The 18,151-nt window shown below is 43.1% G+C and overlaps 2 protein-coding genes across 4 annotated transcripts in view; one reads left to right on the top strand and one right to left on the bottom strand.

The window, feature by feature from the left end:
- The window catches only part of kank4 (KN motif and ankyrin repeat domains 4), an 85,717-nt gene extending 79,116 nt beyond the window's left edge, over positions 1-6,601 (bottom strand). The window contains exon 1 of one of the 2 annotated variants that reach the window (XM_026146223.1): positions 6,547-6,601. The gene's annotated coding sequence lies outside the window, so the exon portion shown is untranslated. Of the gene's footprint in view, positions 1-4,284; positions 6,332-6,546 lie in introns of those variants that run through there. The other variant, XM_026146222.1, reaches the window with a different exon arrangement.
- A 2,837-nt stretch (positions 6,602-9,438) lies between these two features.
- usp1 (ubiquitin specific peptidase 1) lies at positions 9,439-17,596 on the top strand. 2 transcript variants are annotated; one of them, XM_026147869.1, is made up of 9 exons: positions 9,439-9,793; positions 10,273-10,513; positions 10,842-10,986; positions 13,646-13,747; positions 14,133-14,314; positions 14,766-15,490; positions 15,793-15,951; positions 16,093-16,294; positions 16,517-17,596. In XM_026147869.1, the coding sequence occupies exons 2-9, from the start codon at positions 10,341-10,343 to the stop codon at positions 17,313-17,315; spliced, it is 2,487 nt and encodes an 828-aa protein (XP_026003654.1). In that variant the 5' UTR covers positions 9,439-9,793; positions 10,273-10,340; the 3' UTR covers positions 17,316-17,596. The 2 variants fall into 2 exon arrangements, with proteins under 2 accessions (XP_026003654.1, XP_026003655.1); XM_026147870.1 differs by having other exon boundaries at positions 10,845-10,986.
- The last annotated feature ends 555 nt before the right edge of the window (positions 17,597-18,151 follow it).

Genomic DNA, 18,151 nt, shown 5'->3' on the forward strand with positions numbered 1-18,151 from the left:
CACGACAGGGTTGCTGAGGAAAGAAAAGCATAGCATGATTTTGTTCACGGTTCCATGTGTTTGCTCTGCATAAGAGCAGCAATGCTAAATGCTCACTGAAGTGGCTACACATTCTGGGTGGGCTCAGGGTCTCTCTGTGTGTGTGTGTGTGTGTGTGTGTGTGTGTGTGTGTGTGTGTGTGTGTGTGTGTGTGTGTGTGTGTGTGTGTGTGTGTGTGTGTGTCTGCTTTAGTGCTTCAATAGACTTTCCATCAGATTAAGCTGCTGAGGCCTTCCTTTACAGTTCTACCTACGGCTTGGTCTCTAATGCGTCTGGTTTCCACTGTAAGACCAAACTTGGCCAGTTTACCCTTCAAGCTGTTTTTAGTTCACCCCAGAAAATGTAAATGTACGACCCCAATTCCAAAAAGTTTGAGATGCTGTGCAACGTGTAAATAAAAACAGAGTGTACAGATTTTGAGATCTCCTGGAACCATATTTTATCCACAGTAGAACACAGAAAACATATCAAATGTTTAAACGGATACATTTTGCTTTTATATGAAAAATATTATCTTGTTTGGTATTTGATGGCAGTGACACGTCTCAAAAAAGTTGAAAAGGTGGTGAGAAAAGACCGGCAAATGAAGTAGACCTAAGCTAGAGGAACATTTTGCAGCTAACTGAGTTAATACCCTTCATATTCATGAAGCAGATGTGAGGAAGCAGTTAAGAGTCTGAATGCTCGAAAAGCTCCTGGCCCAGACGGTGTGTCACCTGCCACCCTCAGACACTGTGCAAACGAGCTGGCCCCAGTGTTTTCTGGCATTTTCAATTCCTCACGGCAGGAATTGCCTGCTTCAAGTCCTCTACCATAATCCCTGTCCCCAAGAAACCAAGGATCACTGGATTAAATGACTACAGACCCGTGGCTCTGACATCTGTGGTCATGAAGTCATTTGAGCGCCTGGTTCTCTCCTACCTCAAGACTCTCACGGCCCCCCTCCTGGACCCCCTGCAGTTTGCATACAGAGCCAACAGGTCTGTAGACGATGCTATCAACATGGCTCTACACTTCAACCTGCAGCATCTGGACTCCCCAGGAACCTACGCCAGGATCCTGTTTGTGGACTTCAGCTCTGCCTTCAACACCATCCTTCTAGACCATCTCCAAGGCAAGCTTTCCCAGATGAATGTGCCTGATCCCATCTGCCGGTGGATCACTGACTTCCTGACCGACAGGAAGCAGCATGTGAGGCTGGGAAAGAATGTCTCGGACTCCCGGACCATCAGCACCGGCTCCCCTCAGGGCTGTGTTCTTTCTCCTCTGCTCTTCTCCCTGTACACCAACTGCTGCACCTCCACCCACCAGTCTGTCAAGCTAATCAAGTTTGCAGATGACACCACCGTTATTGGACTCATCTCGGACGGGGACGAGTCTGCCTACAGGAGGGAGGTTGAATGTCTGGTGTCCTGGTGCAGCCACAACAACCTGGTGCTGAATGCCCAGAAGACAGTGGAGATTGTTGTGGACTTCAGGAAGCACACAGCCCCACTCCCCCCCATCATCCTGACTGACACCCTCATCACCTCTGTGGACTCATTCCGCTTCCTGGGTACCACCATCACCCAGGACCTGAAGTGGGAGCCCACCATCACCTCCGTCATTAAGAAAGCCCAGCAGAGGATGTACTTCCTGAGGCAGCTGAAGAAATTCAACCTGCCAACACGGACGATGATGCAGTTCTACACTGCAATCATCGAGTCCATCCTCACCTCCTCCATCACCGTGGGGATGTCCCTGATAGTGGCTCCAGCCACTATCAGGGACAAACAGGGACAAACAGAGACTGCAGCGTGTTGTGCGCACTGCTGAGAAGGTGATTGGCTGCAGACTCCCATCTCTGCAGGACCTGTACACCTCCAGGACACTGGGGCGTGCAGCTCAGATCACAGCTGACCCTTCTCCCCCTGGACACAATCTGTATTTTTATGTTTATTTAAGCGTTATCTGATAGTATGTTTTGCACTAAGTACCGCAGCAATTTCCTAATGTTGTAAACCTGCTCAACATTTGGCAATAAAACCCTTTCTGATTCTGATTCTGATTCTAAACTGGCAACAGGTCAGTAATATGATTGGATATAAAATGAGGCAGCGTGTATCAGAAGCAAAGATGGACAGAGACTCATCAATCTTCACATTACGAAACAATTTCAGAATCATGTTTATCAATGTAAGCATGATTCTCATCATCTAGGGTACATAATATGAATATCTTCATAAAGGCCAAGGCTGAAAATCAATACTGGATGCCTGTGATCTTCGGGCCTTCGGGTGACACAGCATTAAACACGGGCATGATTCTGTGATCATGCAAACACAGTTTATGGTGCCATTCACACATGCAGGCTAAACCTCTGTCATGCAAAGAAGTAGAAGTCACAAGTGGCCGGAAAGGTCACAGTCTCCTCTGGACCAAAGGTCATTTAACATGGACTGTGAAAAAGTAGAAAACTGCTCTGTGGCCAGATGAATCAAAATGTGAAATTCTTTTTGGAAAACATGGGCACCATCAGTGCTGAAGGTTACATGAAAATGTGAGGTTTAAGATCAACACATGCTCCCATCCTGATGTTGTCAGTTTCAGGGAAGGTTTTGTATATTTATATTAAACAGCAGCACAGACATTTACAAACTGCTGTTAAAAAAATAGATGCTACAGAGACAAAAATGGCTCAGAGTTTATGAGTTTTGCAGATTATTGCATTTTGTTTATATTTACATTTTACACAGCTTCACAACAGCCTCATAGGGAAACTCTGGCGATCATCAAAGCCAGCAGGATTCTTCCTCAGGGTACCATAGATGTCTGTCTGAGTTTTCATGGGAATCCAACAAATAGCTGTTGAAGAATTTCAGCAGACACTCCCAATCAAAGAACCACGCTGCTATGATCCGACTGCGGGTTATAGATATCAACAAAACATGTTCTGTGTGCTGTTAGTATTTGTTTTGTTTATGTTAAATATGCATGCTTTTATTTTACGTCTTAGATATTCAACATTTGGATTTTTTTTAATGTTATTTAGCAGTCTCTCGGCTAGCTTGAAAACACTACAAACCCCTCTGTGTGGAGAAAGTTCTGTTAGACTTGAGATGACAAAACTGCTTCCAGCTGTACTAGAAAGCCTTAAAAATGAATGACGACTGAGCTTAAAAAGGCAGTTCTGCTTGCTTTCATTTCCTGAAAAGTTGGCATTTCACAGATACACGGTTCCATCAGACAGTGTCAATTTGCAAATCGCACATCAAGGCATCGTTACACCGAATGACTCTTACAGCCACCAGCCTCTGAGCTGGTATGACTCACCTCTCTGAACCTCCAAGGAAATCACACTGACACACACAAACACAAACACAGAACACGCACACATACACACGCAAGGACTAAATGCAGGTCAGCTGTATCTCTGAGGACAATGTGTGTTATGTGCTAACAACCGCGTGCCCTTTCACCTGAGCGACGGAGTAGAAATCCAAAAGTCAGTAAATGCAGCATATAGCACACACATACACACACAAAGTGGTACCCTGCAAACATGCCCCGCGAAATAGGAACTTTTTGCCTTTTTAATGTTGTGTAGCTGCGGTTAGCCATCCAACCATGGCCAATGGTCTGTGGCAGGCAAGCAGAGCAGTGACCAAGACTGTGAATACCAGCAGACCATAAGAGAGCAGAGAGAGGGAGGGAGAGGGCAGGGAAGGGAAAAGCAAAGAGAGGCACACTGAATGCAGAGGCAACCAAGCAGAAGTTGCATATATGATCACTCCGAACAACAACCATCCTTCGCTTTTACTCCTTCTGACCGGCCACTGACTAGTTACAGCACTTCACCACAGCGTGCTTATATTGTAACCCCACACATATGTGCACATGTCAGGCTCCAGCTGAAAGAGGTTAGCTGGAGCAGCAGTGAGTTTTACTGATGCTTGTCCTTGCTAACAAAACACTTCAGAGGAAGAATCAGCAGGTAGGAGGAGTAATGATAAACAAAGAGATATCATTTGTTAGCACAGATGTATGTGCATGCCCGGACTGCTTCATCTGATTACAACACAGACACTAAGAGATCCATAAGCTCAGAGAGAAGCCCAGAATAAATATAATCAGTTGATCAAACACAACATGCTAAAAAAACGTGTTCTCAAGTTGCCAAGCACCGAACCTGGAAGACCAGGATGCACCAGGGGACAAATGCACGTGAAAAACAGTCAAACGGAGAGAAATCTATCTTTCCCTTACCTCAGCAGCTGCTTGTGAAATCCTTTGTGATGGAAAAAATGTAGTAGCGGGGAACAACAAATGTCAGTTTAAGAAGAACTGCTATCGAGCCCCACTTTTATGTCTTTGCAGGGTGGTGTATATTTTATATCTCTATCAGCCAAATGCAAAGTCTCGAGTCCGTTAGGAAGGTGCTCCGTCTGCCTCTGTGGGTTTGTGTAAATATATATATATATATCCTTAGATGGCGATGAATAATGGTGAGTGAAAGCAGAGTACTACGCTAGGAGGCAGACAGACTGGCTGAAACAGGAGAGCAGTGAGAGTAGAGAGCAGACTGAGTAGGATGGAAGTTATTGCCTCCCAACATCAGAGCGGCTGGGCTGGATACACCCACCTCCTCGGCATACATCAAACGGGATTCGCTCAGATGCTCACAAGTATACACAGAGAGAGAGAGAGAGCGAGAGAGAGAGAGGGATCCTATGTGCAGCCTGAGATCTGATCAGATCTGATATATGCAAATATCCATCCATGCAGAGTTATGCACACATGCATACTTATAAAGGGTAGCTTTAACTTACTTTCACTGACACGCTTACACATTAAACTACTTTCTGTGTGAGAAATAAAGTGTTGATGTTAACAGTTATAGTCATAGTGTAGCAGATTTACATATCCATCCATTCTCTTCTGCTTATCCTTATAAAACCCTCTCAGACAGGATGCAAAACACGTGAAAAGTGAGAAGCGTAGCTGTTCACTTATGCTTGTGTTTTTGCTTTTTTCAGATTGCGCTCCAGTTTTTCTTTGTTCCAACTGCTCTAAGCTGAAAGAAAAGTCTCTGTTTTTCATTGCATTTCTGAGTACATGTGTGCACACAAGTGTAGCAGACTTGGACATGCTTCTCATTCTTGGAGTTCACCACTGCCTGTCGTTCAGCATGCTTTCATTTTCCTACCAGTGCTCAGTTCTTGAGAGAGAACCAGGCTGGAGGCTGGAGGAGGGGAGCTGTTTTGTCTCATGGGCTTTAAGCCCGCCACACCACCCACCTGTACCGCTCCAGCCACTAGAGCTTTGGGCCTCGTGGGACAAGGCCAACCTTGATAAAGGCCACTTGCATAATTCAAGCACCTCATTGCTCAAGTTCTTGTAAACTTGGTTCATAAACAGTACCTGAATGTGTCACATCCAGGTAAAAGAGAAGCTTTTTGTCCTTAGCATTGTTCCTCGAGTCATTTTTTTATGCCTTCTAAAAATGGAAAGTCTCTCCGGTGAGAGAGAGTATTGCCACCAACGTTTCACTGCACAGATCTCTCCAGTTATCGCATTCAGCGTCTGAAATACCGGAAATAAAGCCCTGCGTACATTTGACCCTTCAGCATACAGCAGCTTGACACGTGGGTGACCTGGCAATGCCCTCTTTATAAAATTCTGTTATAAGGAGGTGATGAGAGAAGGGAAACACACTAATCCTCCTGAATGTGAGTCTCCTGGTTAGGATTTAAATGGTGAGTGAGAGAGAAAGCATATCCAACACCTCCCCTCCCCGGCCCTCCTTCTGTAATCTAAAGAGATCACTAGCTGCTTGTTTGATCTGTAATGAAGTCACACCACAAGAGTGATTTAGGATAAACTGAACCCACTTTAAGTGAAGTGTGAGACTCTGGTAGGCTACAGTAAGTTAATTAAGAGGTTTGCTATTAAAGCTACCTCAGAGCTGGAGACTGAAGAGTATTTTGAGCCATCAGACTGAAGGATGGCGATGGCATCATCATCTACAGTCCCACAGGAAGTCTTAGCACCCCTAAAGTACTCCCATCCACTACTGCATCAGCATCCTCACAGCAACATCCCTCCACCATCAGCGTGAAAGCCACTGAGGTTTTCTGGAAGCTGAGGCACAGCAGCTCAGTGTCCATCGGTACGTTGCTGCTGACCAAGCAACCACTCTTCAGCAGCAGCAGCAGCTGTAACAACAGCAGCAGCCTTCATAGCGTCGTACTGACAAATGCCTGCACTGACTACGTGCATGGATGAAACGAAACACCATGTCTGTGCGGTTTTAAGGTGATGCGATCCTCTCTATATCGTAAAAAAAAATCAACCCAAAAAAACACGCCAGCCAAAGCACTCCATAATACTGTAAAAGCAAAACAGTGCAACTGATACAAATAAGCTGTAAAGAAGATTAAACTAGACGCACTCGCGGCCCGGCTATTCGGGCAGATTTAGGTTTATCAATTAACGCTGCAAGCAGGAGAAACGTAAACAGTGTCTTACCGTCACAGTCGCGGAGGGATAGCCTCGGAGACTGTCAAACGATGAGATGCTCCGGTGAAGGAGGGAATGATACTGCTGGACAGATCGACCTCCGTTCGGCTGGATAATGTCGCCCCCTGTTGGTGCAAAGTGGGAAGTGCCTGTACAATAAGCGTTTTGGTTTCTCTCCCTGTTTATGTATTATGTATACATGTAAATGGATTCCTTAAATATAATTATGAACAGCTGGTGTGGGACAAGCTTCGTTATTAAACAAAAGTCCACAAATATACTTTGCTTCCACAAAAAAAATAGTTTCATTTTAACAGCTGCAAACTATGAACTTCCGTTTACTTTTTTCAAAATAAAAGAAGAACTGGCTAATGAAAGTCGGTGGTTGCCATGTTCTTGCTTAGGATTTTAGTAGGACACTTTCTTGGTTTGTTATCTACGACTTTAAATGGTACGTGCAAAAATCTCATCCCCACTCAAGCTAAACTAACTCACTTAATCCCAGAAAATCAACCCCGGTTGTCTGGTGGCAGTGATTTCCTTACTCGGAGGACTACAGATTTCCTCTGTTGTGCCAAAAAGTGATCAACCGTCAAAAAAGGTCAGATCTGGTTCAATTCTATATGTTTTTTATGCGTAATAGCTTTGCTTATATTGTTAATAGACTGTAGTCGCTGTATAACATTAAAAAAATGCCTGTCTGCAAGTATCTTTGACTCGATTATTGTAATTACATTATAATCAATCCATTCCTTTTTAGCCACTTAGAATATCTTTATAGAACTGGGATGTTAAACTTGCTGCAATTTCTGCTTTCCAGATCTCTCTTGGAAAAGGGCATTTTTAATGTCAGACACTTTTTACCTGCTTGAAAGTGACTCTTATATATATGAAAGTCACTTTTTATTGCAGCTTCTACCTTGTGACAGGATTTTGGTTCTGTCTCACAATGACTTGATATCATTAACGAGAGCACAGCACAACAGCCGATAGGCCCAGAGTTCAGTTTTATGAGCGTTAATATGCAAACTGCCATGACCATTCATCAGTGGCATGAGTACCATTCACAGAGAATTGGAGAATAGCCACAAACAGCGCTGTAAAATGGTGAAGTAAGGCCCTGTCCTTGCTTCAGAGATGGTCATTCCCTTTTCATGTAAATGACCTCCTTGCCTCCATGTCCATAATGGTCTGGGATAACCAGGAATCCTTCAGCTTCCCTGCCCTGTATTAGCCTAAGAATACATCATTCACCATCTTCACCATCCAAGGTATGGACATTGAGGCTGTGGACAGCTACAGGTACCTTGGTGTTCATCTGAACAATAGACTGGACTGGACTCATAACTCAGATGCCCTCTACAGGAAAGGGCAGAGCAGGCTGTAACTGCTGCGGAGACTCAGGTTGTTTGGAGTGGAGGGCCCACTCCTGAAGAAATTCTATGACTCTGTTGTGGCTTCTGCTATCTTTTATGGCGTGGTCTGCTGGGGCGGCAGCATCTCTGCTGGGGACAGGAAGAGACTGAACAGGGTGATCCGAAGGGCCAGCTCTGTTCTAGGATGCCCTCTGGACCCAGTGGAGGTGGTGAGTGACAGGAGAACGGCGGCTAAGCTGTCATCCCTGATGGACAACGTCTCCCACCCCATGCAGCAGACTGTGACAGCACTGAGCAGCTCCTTCAGTGGGAGACTGCGGCACCCACGGTGTGGGACGGAGAGATTTCGCAGGTCTTTCCTCCCCACTGCTGTCAGACTCCATAATAAAGACTTTAACTGATCAAGCACACACATCCATACATATGCAATAATACTAAGTGCAATAATCCTTTCTGTCATCGTTGTATTTTTACTCAGTTGTATATAGTATTTGTATTTGTATTCTATTTTTATCTTATTGTATATTTATTTTATTTTATTCTACTGTATATAGTATTTTATTTTATTCTATTCTGTACAGTTGTGTACTGTATTTATTCTTATTGTATTCTAATTTTTGCCTCATAACTTTTGCACTGTCCACTTCCTGCTGTGACAAAACAAATTTCCCACGTGTGGGACTAATAAAGGTTATCTTATCTTATCTTATCTTATCTTATCTTATCTTATCTTATCTTATCTTATCTTATCTTATCTTAAAGTGTTGTGATTGCAGTCATTGGGCATCAGTGGTTCAGTGATCATTGATCAACGGCCTATTGTTAGTCATTAGTGGGTGTTTTCAGTCATCATGCAAATGAACTGCTTATAATGCTGGGGAAACCTGCAGTCAGCTGAAAACGTCACTTTGATGGAAAATGAAACGTTTTTCCCACTGAAACGTACCTCCAGATCAACAGATTCAACTTTGTGGGATTTTCTTACCTGGATGACTGAGCATAATTCATAACTTACTGTTATATAACTATACTATTATAGTCTCGTGGGGGTTTTTTTTTCAGGTAATTAATAATCTTTTTTCTTTTTCTTTTGCTGTTGGACCCACTTTTGTTCATACTCATTGGTTTTTACTTAGTGATTTTATATTGTCTATATAAACATCCGATTCTATGTTAACCGTTGTTCTGTAAATCGCAATTTTTTTGTTGGGTCAGATATATAAAGTGTGAAGAGGATTCAAGAAATATATAGTGCAGTCTCCCAAATTATACCTCTTATACAACAGACCAGCTTCAGCTTGTCTCAACTTGAAATTTGAAACCTCTGTGGCCCTTGGCTTCCATGGAAGCCTTGATGAGTTGCATACTTTTTATTACATTCATTTCATGAAAGCAATTTTTTAATGTCCTGTATTTAAAATCTTAGTACTTCAAAAAGGAAAAAAGGTGAGACATGAGAAATGACTGTTCAAGTTTAGCTCGACTTTTATTTTGAAGGAGCTGGAGAAAGGACTACAAGAATGGCGCTTGGAGCTGGCCGGTTGGGCCTAGCCGAAATAGTTGTCTTAACATTAGCCTGAAATCTGGCATGTAAATCTTTTCAGGTATAGAATTTCCCAGAGTTATACGCGCATTTCCAAATGTTCGGCAACACCTGATGATTTTCAAGCTTAGTCGTGACCGTTTTTTTTAAACATTCTGGCCGGATGTTTTGACGCGATATCCGAGCGTTGCCGGCGATGTAGCGGCCAGCGAATCTTCAAGCAGGAAAAAGCGCCAACTTCTGTTGCACCGTCTGAATTGTTAAACACTCCGTAAAGCATTTCGAGACGGGATGTTTAATGGAAAATATCAAACTTAAACTGGAATGAAGCATTCGGGTAAGTTTTCTTTCTCGACTCAGCTGGGATTTCAAAGAAGTCCTTTTTGGCCGTGAACAGTTTCAAACGGCGTGCTTTCTGTTTTCTCCTCCCACTTCTTCACCGCACCTTCTCGAGCCAGTTTGTCGCTGTGATGTGCGCAACGTGCTCAAAAATAGCAAGTTATTTGTTGCTACCCTGTAATTTAAAGCGAAAACAGTTGCTAACGTAAGCCGTGCTAGAGCGGTTGTTTGTGGGTAGGACTGAAACAAAGTACTACCTTTAAGTTAGCGTTAGCCAGCTAACATGTTACATAATGCGTGGTACGGTCAATAACCGGTTCGACTGTATTATTGAGAAGTGTGTGATTGATTGGACTGGACCTGTCCGTGTGTAGCTACACAATAGCGGACCGTGAACTTAAGTGCGCAGCTACGTTCGTTCTCGTTGAACTCTGATGGCGCCCGCTGAAATTACATTGTGTTTCCATTTTTCACCAGTGAGGTGCGCTGTTGCGTCTCAGTAGGAATTTAAAAGAAAAATCGCCCTCAAGGTACCGGGAGGAAAGATGCCAGGTCTGCAGGGTGAAAGTGTGGTATCAGCGGCTCCGGGGAGCCCAGTGAAGAAGAGTAAACTCTCTCTGAAGTTCTTCCAGAAGAAGGAAACCAAGCGGGCTCTGGATTTCTCGGAACCTCAGACAGAAGAACCCAAAACATGTGAGCCAGAGGAGCCTGAGGCAAGGTAGGTCTCTGCTACCAGTGTGCGTCAAACACAAATAGTTTTCTAGACTGATTTGTTTTGGGCAGCCCGAAGCACTCGTTTTCCCACAGTTACATTCAGATAGTTATGGGAATTCCACTGTTGTTGTGAGGGCAGGATAATGCACGTGTGGATGAGTGATACCTTAGATTTTAATAGTAGGCTTCATCTCAATCAAGCTGGGGTTACACTTCAACATTAATCTCAGTGTAATCATTTTAAAACAGTGTGTGTGTGATGGTGGATGTCATTTGTGAAATTCAATTTATTAGCTGCTGACTTTCTGTTTGCTTCCTTCTTAACTGATCAGCAGCTGTGATCAGGTGGTCCCGGGGCCTTCTCAGTGTCCTTCCTCGCCCAGCCTCCTCCTGTCCTGCGAGAAGAGAGAGAACTTGGTGCCGTTCGTGGGGCTCAACAATCTGGGCAATACCTGCTATTTGAACAGCATCTTACAGGTGAGCCATTACCACAGATGGAGTTAATTTCCAGCATTAATAGATGTCACTTGTTCCAGTGTTTTAGTACAAATGGTAGGATGGGTTTAAATATACTGAAGGAAAAGTTGAAAACTGCACAGACACTTCACAGTGTGTGTGGTTTGTTCTTGTGCGATTTAAGTTGCATTGAATCCTCAAACCTGTTCACCTGTGTTATCCCACTCAGAAGTGGATGTTGTTGTGATGCCGGGAATGTTACATTTTCTGATGGGGAAATTGTGGTTCTGCGGCGACCGTGGCTCAGGGGGTTGGGAAGCGCATCTGTAACCGGAAGGTCGCCGGTTCGATCCCGGGCCTCTCTGTCCTGGTCGTTGTGTCCTTGGGCAAGACACTTTACCCTACCGCCTACTGGTGTTGCCCAGAGGGGCCGATGGCGCGATATGGCAGCCTCGCTTCTGTCAGTCTGCCCCAGGGCAGCTGTGGCTACAACCGTAGCTTGCCTCCACCAGTGTGTGAATGTGAGAGTGAATGAATAGTGGCATTGTAAAGCGCTTTGGGTGCCTTGAAAAGCGCTATATAAATCCAATCCATTATTATTATTATTATTATTATTATTATTATTATTATTATTAGTGTGATGGCAGTCTGTGGGGAGCTTTGGACTGTCCTACCTGCAGAGAGCGTCTGTAGTCAAATGGAGGCAGTGCTTAAAAAAAAGTGGTTCAACCGGTCTGTAGGCTACTACTGAGTGTTGTAAACAATGTACAGTGTTCACTGCAACCTCTGACTGTACTGATCATACATTTTTTTATTTTATTTTATTTTTTTAACTCCTTTCCTTGTTCTGGCCCACTTGGCAACCAATCAGCACATTTCTGGTGGTTAAAAACCTATCTCTGTAGGTAAATATCTCTGGAAACAGACAAAATCTCAGGAGCATAAATTAAGCACAACGTTTTCACTTAAATACTAGTTGCTAATGGAATCAAGTGATGGCACATCACTTTTCTGAAGTATGGAGTTAGTTTAGTGAGCAGGATTTCATGTACTCACTGCTTTAATAGAAGATATGTAATTACAGTAGCACTTATCTGCTTTAATAGACTATATGCACGTTAGCATATGCTACTTCTGGTGCGGAAACTCCTTTGGGGAGCTTTGTTTCCGGTGTCCTATTCGCGCCTTGTTTACGGTCCAAAACAAGTTAAGCAAATGAATGAATCAAGCGGCGATTTACATTTCTATAGATGTCTTGGGCATTTACCCAATATATCTGTAAATGATGTTCATCGACTTGTCTATATTTTTTTCCCCCGCTTCTCAGAGCAAAAGAGAAAAGGGATTCAAATTTTATATTTCTCAGTATCTGTAAACAGAGGTCCCTCGTTTATTGCGGGTGTTATGTTCTAAAAATAACCAGCGATAGGTGAAATCAAGTAGCCAATTTTATTTTTTGACGGTGCAGAACATTTCATCGACATACAGTACTGCACTTCAGAGTCACTCTGCTAGCTATCGATTCTGTACTGTACAGGAGAGACGTCACAGAGGAGAAACAGCGAGGTGAAAAGGTGAACTGCGTTAAAGCGAAGGACCACTGTAATTTTGAAGGGAAGTCACAACATACCCTTCGTAAATACTAATGTACAGAAACCCTTACCAGCAATCATTCATTTTTTGTGTGGCTTTTTTTCACGGTTTGTTAACATGCTGTGTAGGTGTGTACTTGACTAGCTGATATCGACATAACGGGGGAAACATCTGGTTTGACTATTCTTCACCTGTAGTTTGAATGCTGAACATTTGCCTGTTTAAATCATAAGACCAGTCACTATACAGAGATGCTTCTGAATGTGGATGATGTGTCTTCTGATTTTGTAATGCAGTTCTGCTTGTGTTGAGTGATGTAAACAACTGATCGATCTAAACTCTTTAAACGTCAAAATTGATCATTAGATTTTTTTATGACACAACAGTGGTGAGTGTTCCCACCTTCTGCTCTTTGTAACGTAACGCGATCTTTCCGTTTTTGAGTTTTGGACATGATTTTGGAGTATATCTTCGCAGTAGTGATTGACCGCAAAGTAAAGCTACCGGAAATGTACAATCCTACATCCGGTCTCAAACCAGGAAGTTAGCATTTTCTTGTGCACAGGGTCTATTGTAATCACAGTTAGGAATAGTATAGAACCAGATTCTTTTTCTCTCCATCCTTTTTTTTTTTTTTTAAGGTTTCTAAACAGGACTTTTTTTAACCTTACTTTGGATGACTAAAGAGCTTATTGTAATAATTAGAATAATTCTGAAGTGCATCCAACATGCGAAAGCAAGAAGCTGTGTGTCTAATGACTAAAACAGAACGGTTTAGCTTCATATTTGGACAGTCATTTTTAACAGATTTTTGCTATTATGTTGAGCCGGTAAAGGAAATTATATTTCACTGTGACCATTACTGGGTTAATGGGAATTACTGTTGGACTTTAAGTACTGAAGCACAAATGACTGTGAAGGTCATGGACACGTTTTTCGTGCTTATTTGTGTCATCATAATATCACCAGCATTTAACAACCTGATTACTTGAAGATGCTTTGAGTTTTCCACTTGTGTGGATTACTTGTTATCACATCCAGTTTAAAATCACAATAATGATGTGTTGATGTCTGATTGCATCTGCAGGTTCTTTATTACTGCCCAGGCTTCAGAGAAGGCATAAAGAAGCTTCACGATCTCTCCATCCAGAAGGAGAAACCCAAGGAAGAAACTGAGAAAAGCGAAGAGGTACGTGCATAATAAATCACAGCCACAGTGTGGGTCCAAAGTTTAGCACTTATTAACTCCTCTGATGGGAGATGTTGCATGCTTCTTTTTAAAGTTGTTGAACAATATAGTGCACTCTAGTCTTCAGAGCTTGAAGTTAATTACGTGGGACTCCCCATAAGTTTTCAGAACTGAAGAAGCCTTTTGGACAAGAGGTGAAAACCTTCATGAACCAAAAACAAGTCCAGTAGCCTTCATCTCAAAGAGTTATGACACAGTGCACTGTATTCCTATTGTAAAATATACAGTTTTGAAAAAAAGCAGCAGCATTAAAGGAGGGTGTCTGTCTTCTGAGCTACGAAAGCATATTTCAGTAACCTTTTTACTCTGTGTCATTTTCCTACAGCCACACTGTCAGCAGTCAGACGGTGTGTCGGAGGCTCTGCCAGCTCACATCGAGCTTCTTGGGAGCTTCAACACTTTGATAACTGCAGTGGAGCAGCTGCAGTCTAGCTTCCTGCTTAATCCTGACAGCTTCACCGATGGAGAGCTAGCCACACCACCGCGCAAAATTCTGCACACGCTCAGGTAAAGATTTGGCAGTTTCAATAAATATTTGTAACCCAGTTGCTTATTAGATCATACGCTTGTGTTGCTAGGTAACCAGTTTGTTCCCACGCTGTCTTTTTTCTAGCACGATGACTTAATGGCTTTCGAATATTAAATGTTACTAAACACCCAAATATTGTCACATTGTATACGTGCATATAACATTGATTAAACACTTAGTTGCAGTTAGATGCACATGTAGGATCATGAATGTGGAGCTTTGATCATTATTATGCTGTTTAAAAGGTAAAAACTTGTCATCATTAATGCTCAGTCATAGCTCAAGCTGATGAGTTGGTTACGAATCATTTTTAAAGTAAGCATGCTGACATGTTTAAACTCCAGATTGGCACTTTTGTGTTTTTGAACACTTTCATTAAAATTGCCATTTTCTGTCAGTTTGACACAAGTTTGTGGTTTTGTGTCGCAGGCAGCTGAACCCCATGTACGAAGGTTATCTCCAGCATGATGCTCAGGAAGTTCTGCAGTGCATCCTGGGATATATCCAGGAAGCCTGTGATACTATCAGGAAAGAGCTGAAAGTAGAAGGCGAGGAGGAGGATGTGTCGGAAGTTAAACTCGAGAATGGTCTCGATTTGGGGTCCGGCAGCTCTGGCGCAGAATCCAAAGCTTCCACGGAAGAGGATGGTCAAGTTGCTGGGAAAAGAAAGAGCGACACAGAAGTGGGGAATGCCAAGAAAAAATCCAAATCCCTGAAGTCTAAGAAATCAGATTCTGCAGAGGAAAACCTGAGTAGAAATAGACCCCTTACTCGCTCCAAAAGGAAGTCCTCCAGTGAAATCACCATGGACAGCAGCAAGAATAAAGGTGGAGAGGAGGCGGCAGGTGAGGAAGAGACGAAGAAACCAAATGGGGAAGGAGGAAGCGACGATGAGGGGAAAGGTGAGAAGACGTGTAAAGAGGCAGATGGGAAGAAGAAGAAGAGAGCTAAGTTGAGCTGCCTGAGGCCGTCTGGAAAGCAGCCAAGTATTTTCTCCAAGTTCCGCAGCGTGGGAAAGATCAGCTGCACAACTGTGAAGAACCAAAACAAAACAGAGCAGGAAAATGGAGTGACGCACGACGAAAGTGAGAAAAACCTTCAAGAGCCACCCAGCCAAAATGCATCCGAACACAGCAAGGCTCCTAAACATCAAGGTACGTGTGACCTGCGATCATCGTAAGAGGCAGCGATTATGAAGAAAACGTTTAGTTGAGAAAGAAATGACTCACTTTAACCTCTTAAGCCCCAAGCCTAACTGATCTCCTGCCTTTTGCCCCCATATCACAATTAATGAATTTAAATGAATAAGCATCCCAAAAAAAGCAGAAAAGTTGGGACAGACTAAATGTTTGGTCATTCACTTTAACTTTTAATTTGTACTTTGACGTGCATTAGGAGCCTACATTTATTTATGGAGTTCTAGATGTTACTAACTGTGGATTTTATGTTCGTTCAGCGGGCCTGAGCCTCATGGAGCGTTTGTTCCAAGGTCGGCTGGTTCTGAGGACTCGATGTCTGGAGTGTGAGAGCTTCACAGAGAGGAGAGAGGACTTCCAGGACATCAGTGTCCCTGTGCTTGATGACCAGCCCAGCAGCCCCGATGACCTCTCTGAGGGTGAGAATTTTTACAACTATTAGTTGTAAAATAGTAGTTTTGGAGGTTTTTTTTTTTTTGGTTTTTTTTTTTGTGGGTGTGGGTTTTATTTTCCCCCTTTTTATCTTAAAAATCTTGTTTTTTTTGGGGGGGTTTTTTCAGTCTCACCAGACCCTAAACCAGAGCTGAAGACTCTGAAATGGGCCATATCTCAGTTCGCTTCGGTGGAGCGCATTTTTGGGGAGGATAAATACTTCTGTGAGACCTGCCATCACTACACAGAGGCCGAGAGGAGTCTGCTGTTTGACAAGACTCCTGAAGTCATCACTATTCACCTAAAGCGCTTCTCTGCCAACGGTTTAGAGTGAGTCCACTGAAGTCTCAGTTATCACACTGCCGCACTACACAAACTCTACTGGAATGAATTTGAGCTAGTGTTTGAAAAAGTGATCGCTGTACCACATGCTTAGACTTAAAAGATTCTCATCATGGAGAAATAGAATCAGTCCTTTGCTGTAGAGTTTTTACTGCTTTGATCTCTAGTTTCTAAATGTACTCTTATATCTGTATTGTTCTCTCTTCCCAGACTGGACCCATATGCTGGTCTTTCTAAAGTGAACACTCCCTTACAGACTCCTTTGACCTTATCCCTTGAGGAGTGGTGTACCCAGTCCTCATCCACTAAAGGTCAAAACTATCAGCTGTTTGCTGTCGTCATGCATAGTGGTGTGACCATCAGCAGTGGCCACTACACTGCCTACATCCGAATGTCTGATTTAACAGATGTGAAGATCTGGCTGCAGGACACAAAAACTGAAGAGAAGGAGGAGGAGGACGAGGTGAAGGAAGACAAAGAAGGTGCTCTGGTGAAGGAGACGGTGCTGGACTACGATGATGGAGAGGTGTCTTTCAGCCTGAGTACGAGAGGACAGCGGCGCGAGAGTTTGGCAAGCAGCAAATCAGGGAGCAAAAAGCTGTCAGAGGGGGGTGTCGGACTCTTGGGAGGCCAGAGGAGTGTGTCCAGCTATGACCTCGGGAACAGCAGCAGTAAACACACAGAGAAAGCAGCTAGCAGTGGTTCGACGGAGGGTTGTAATAGGAGAAAAACCATCAACATTTTGAGCCAAAACACTGAAGCTGGACTTAAAAAAGAGCCCGAGGCAGTAGAGGAGACATCGCAGGCTTCCTGTGGCAGCACAGAGACCAAAGAGCAGAAGGCTTTAAATAGCCTCTTGGAATATGAAGGGAAATGGCTGCTGTTTGATGACTCTGAGGTGCGTTTGTTTGAGGAGGAGGACTTCCTGCGAGCCTGTTCTCCTGAGACGTGCTGCTCATCAACCCCTTACCTGCTGTTCTACAGAAGGATGCCTGAACCTGGACACTGAAATAGACAGACCTTACAGGAAACTGAGCTCCCAGGCAAAAGACAGATGGAGTTTTTGCAATACTTCAAACAGTGCCAGACACACTGTGGCTGCCACATTTACACTGAAACTGAAGTGACTTTTCAGCCAAGGAAAACTAAACCTGCAACAGCCCCACGGTGGGATCAAGGCGCTTCCGCCTTCTCATCCACTCATGTGCAGGTACTCTAAACAGAAACGCCCAGTTGGGGTCAAAGTTTGTTTTGTTTGTTTTTTTTTAACGTTAGGGATGATTGGTTGTGTATTTTTGTTTTTTTGGTCTTTCTTCAATGTTGACTTTGTATTGTTTGTTTTTTACAAAATGGCAAAGCACGTTGAACTAAAATTGAATCAAGTAAAAATGTTGAAAACTGACTTCCCCCCCTGGGCGCAGCAGTCTGTATTCTGTTTGAATTTGAAAATGTTCTCATGTTATTTTTTTCAGTTTATCAGAAAAGCTTTTACCCTGAAGCTTTTCTCATCAACTGATCCCTTGTTTTGTGAGGGTTTTTATATAGAAACCTGTACAATTTAGCTGTATATCTGAAGCCTCAAACTGATGTCATTTATACAGTGAAACCGACAGATTCTCAGAAACTCATTTAGTTACAACAGATATTTACAACAAACACTCAGCTGTCTAATAATAATTAAAAAGTTTCTACATGCTTCGTTGACACTAGTTTATGCAGTCAACAGTTTCAGGCTCAGATGTCAGATTTGTCAGAGTGAAGGACGCAATTTGATTTTATCAGTGAACTATCAGGTTTTTATAATATACATTTTACAATGTTATGGAAAACTGCTTGTTTGATATT

Source organism: Astatotilapia calliptera, chromosome 17 (genome assembly GCF_900246225.1).
Source record: "Astatotilapia calliptera chromosome 17, fAstCal1.2, whole genome shotgun sequence".
NCBI lineage: Eukaryota > Metazoa > Chordata > Actinopteri > Cichliformes > Cichlidae > Astatotilapia > Astatotilapia calliptera.

What these genes read in the sequence shown, in the direction of transcription:
- usp1 (XM_026147869.1), top strand. Translation starts at nt 10,341, where the DNA reads ATGCCAGGTCTGCAGGGTGAAAGTGTGGTATCAGCGGCTCCGGGGAGC. An exon ending in CCAGAGGAGCCTGAGGCAAG is followed by an intron (nt 10,514 to 10,841) that starts GTAGGTCTCTGC and finishes TTAACTGATCAG; the next exon opens with CAGCTGTGATCAGGTGGTCC. An exon ending in TTCTCTGCCAACGGTTTAGA is followed by an intron (nt 16,295 to 16,516) that starts GTGAGTCCACTG and finishes CTCTCTTCCCAG; the next exon opens with ACTGGACCCATATGCTGGTC.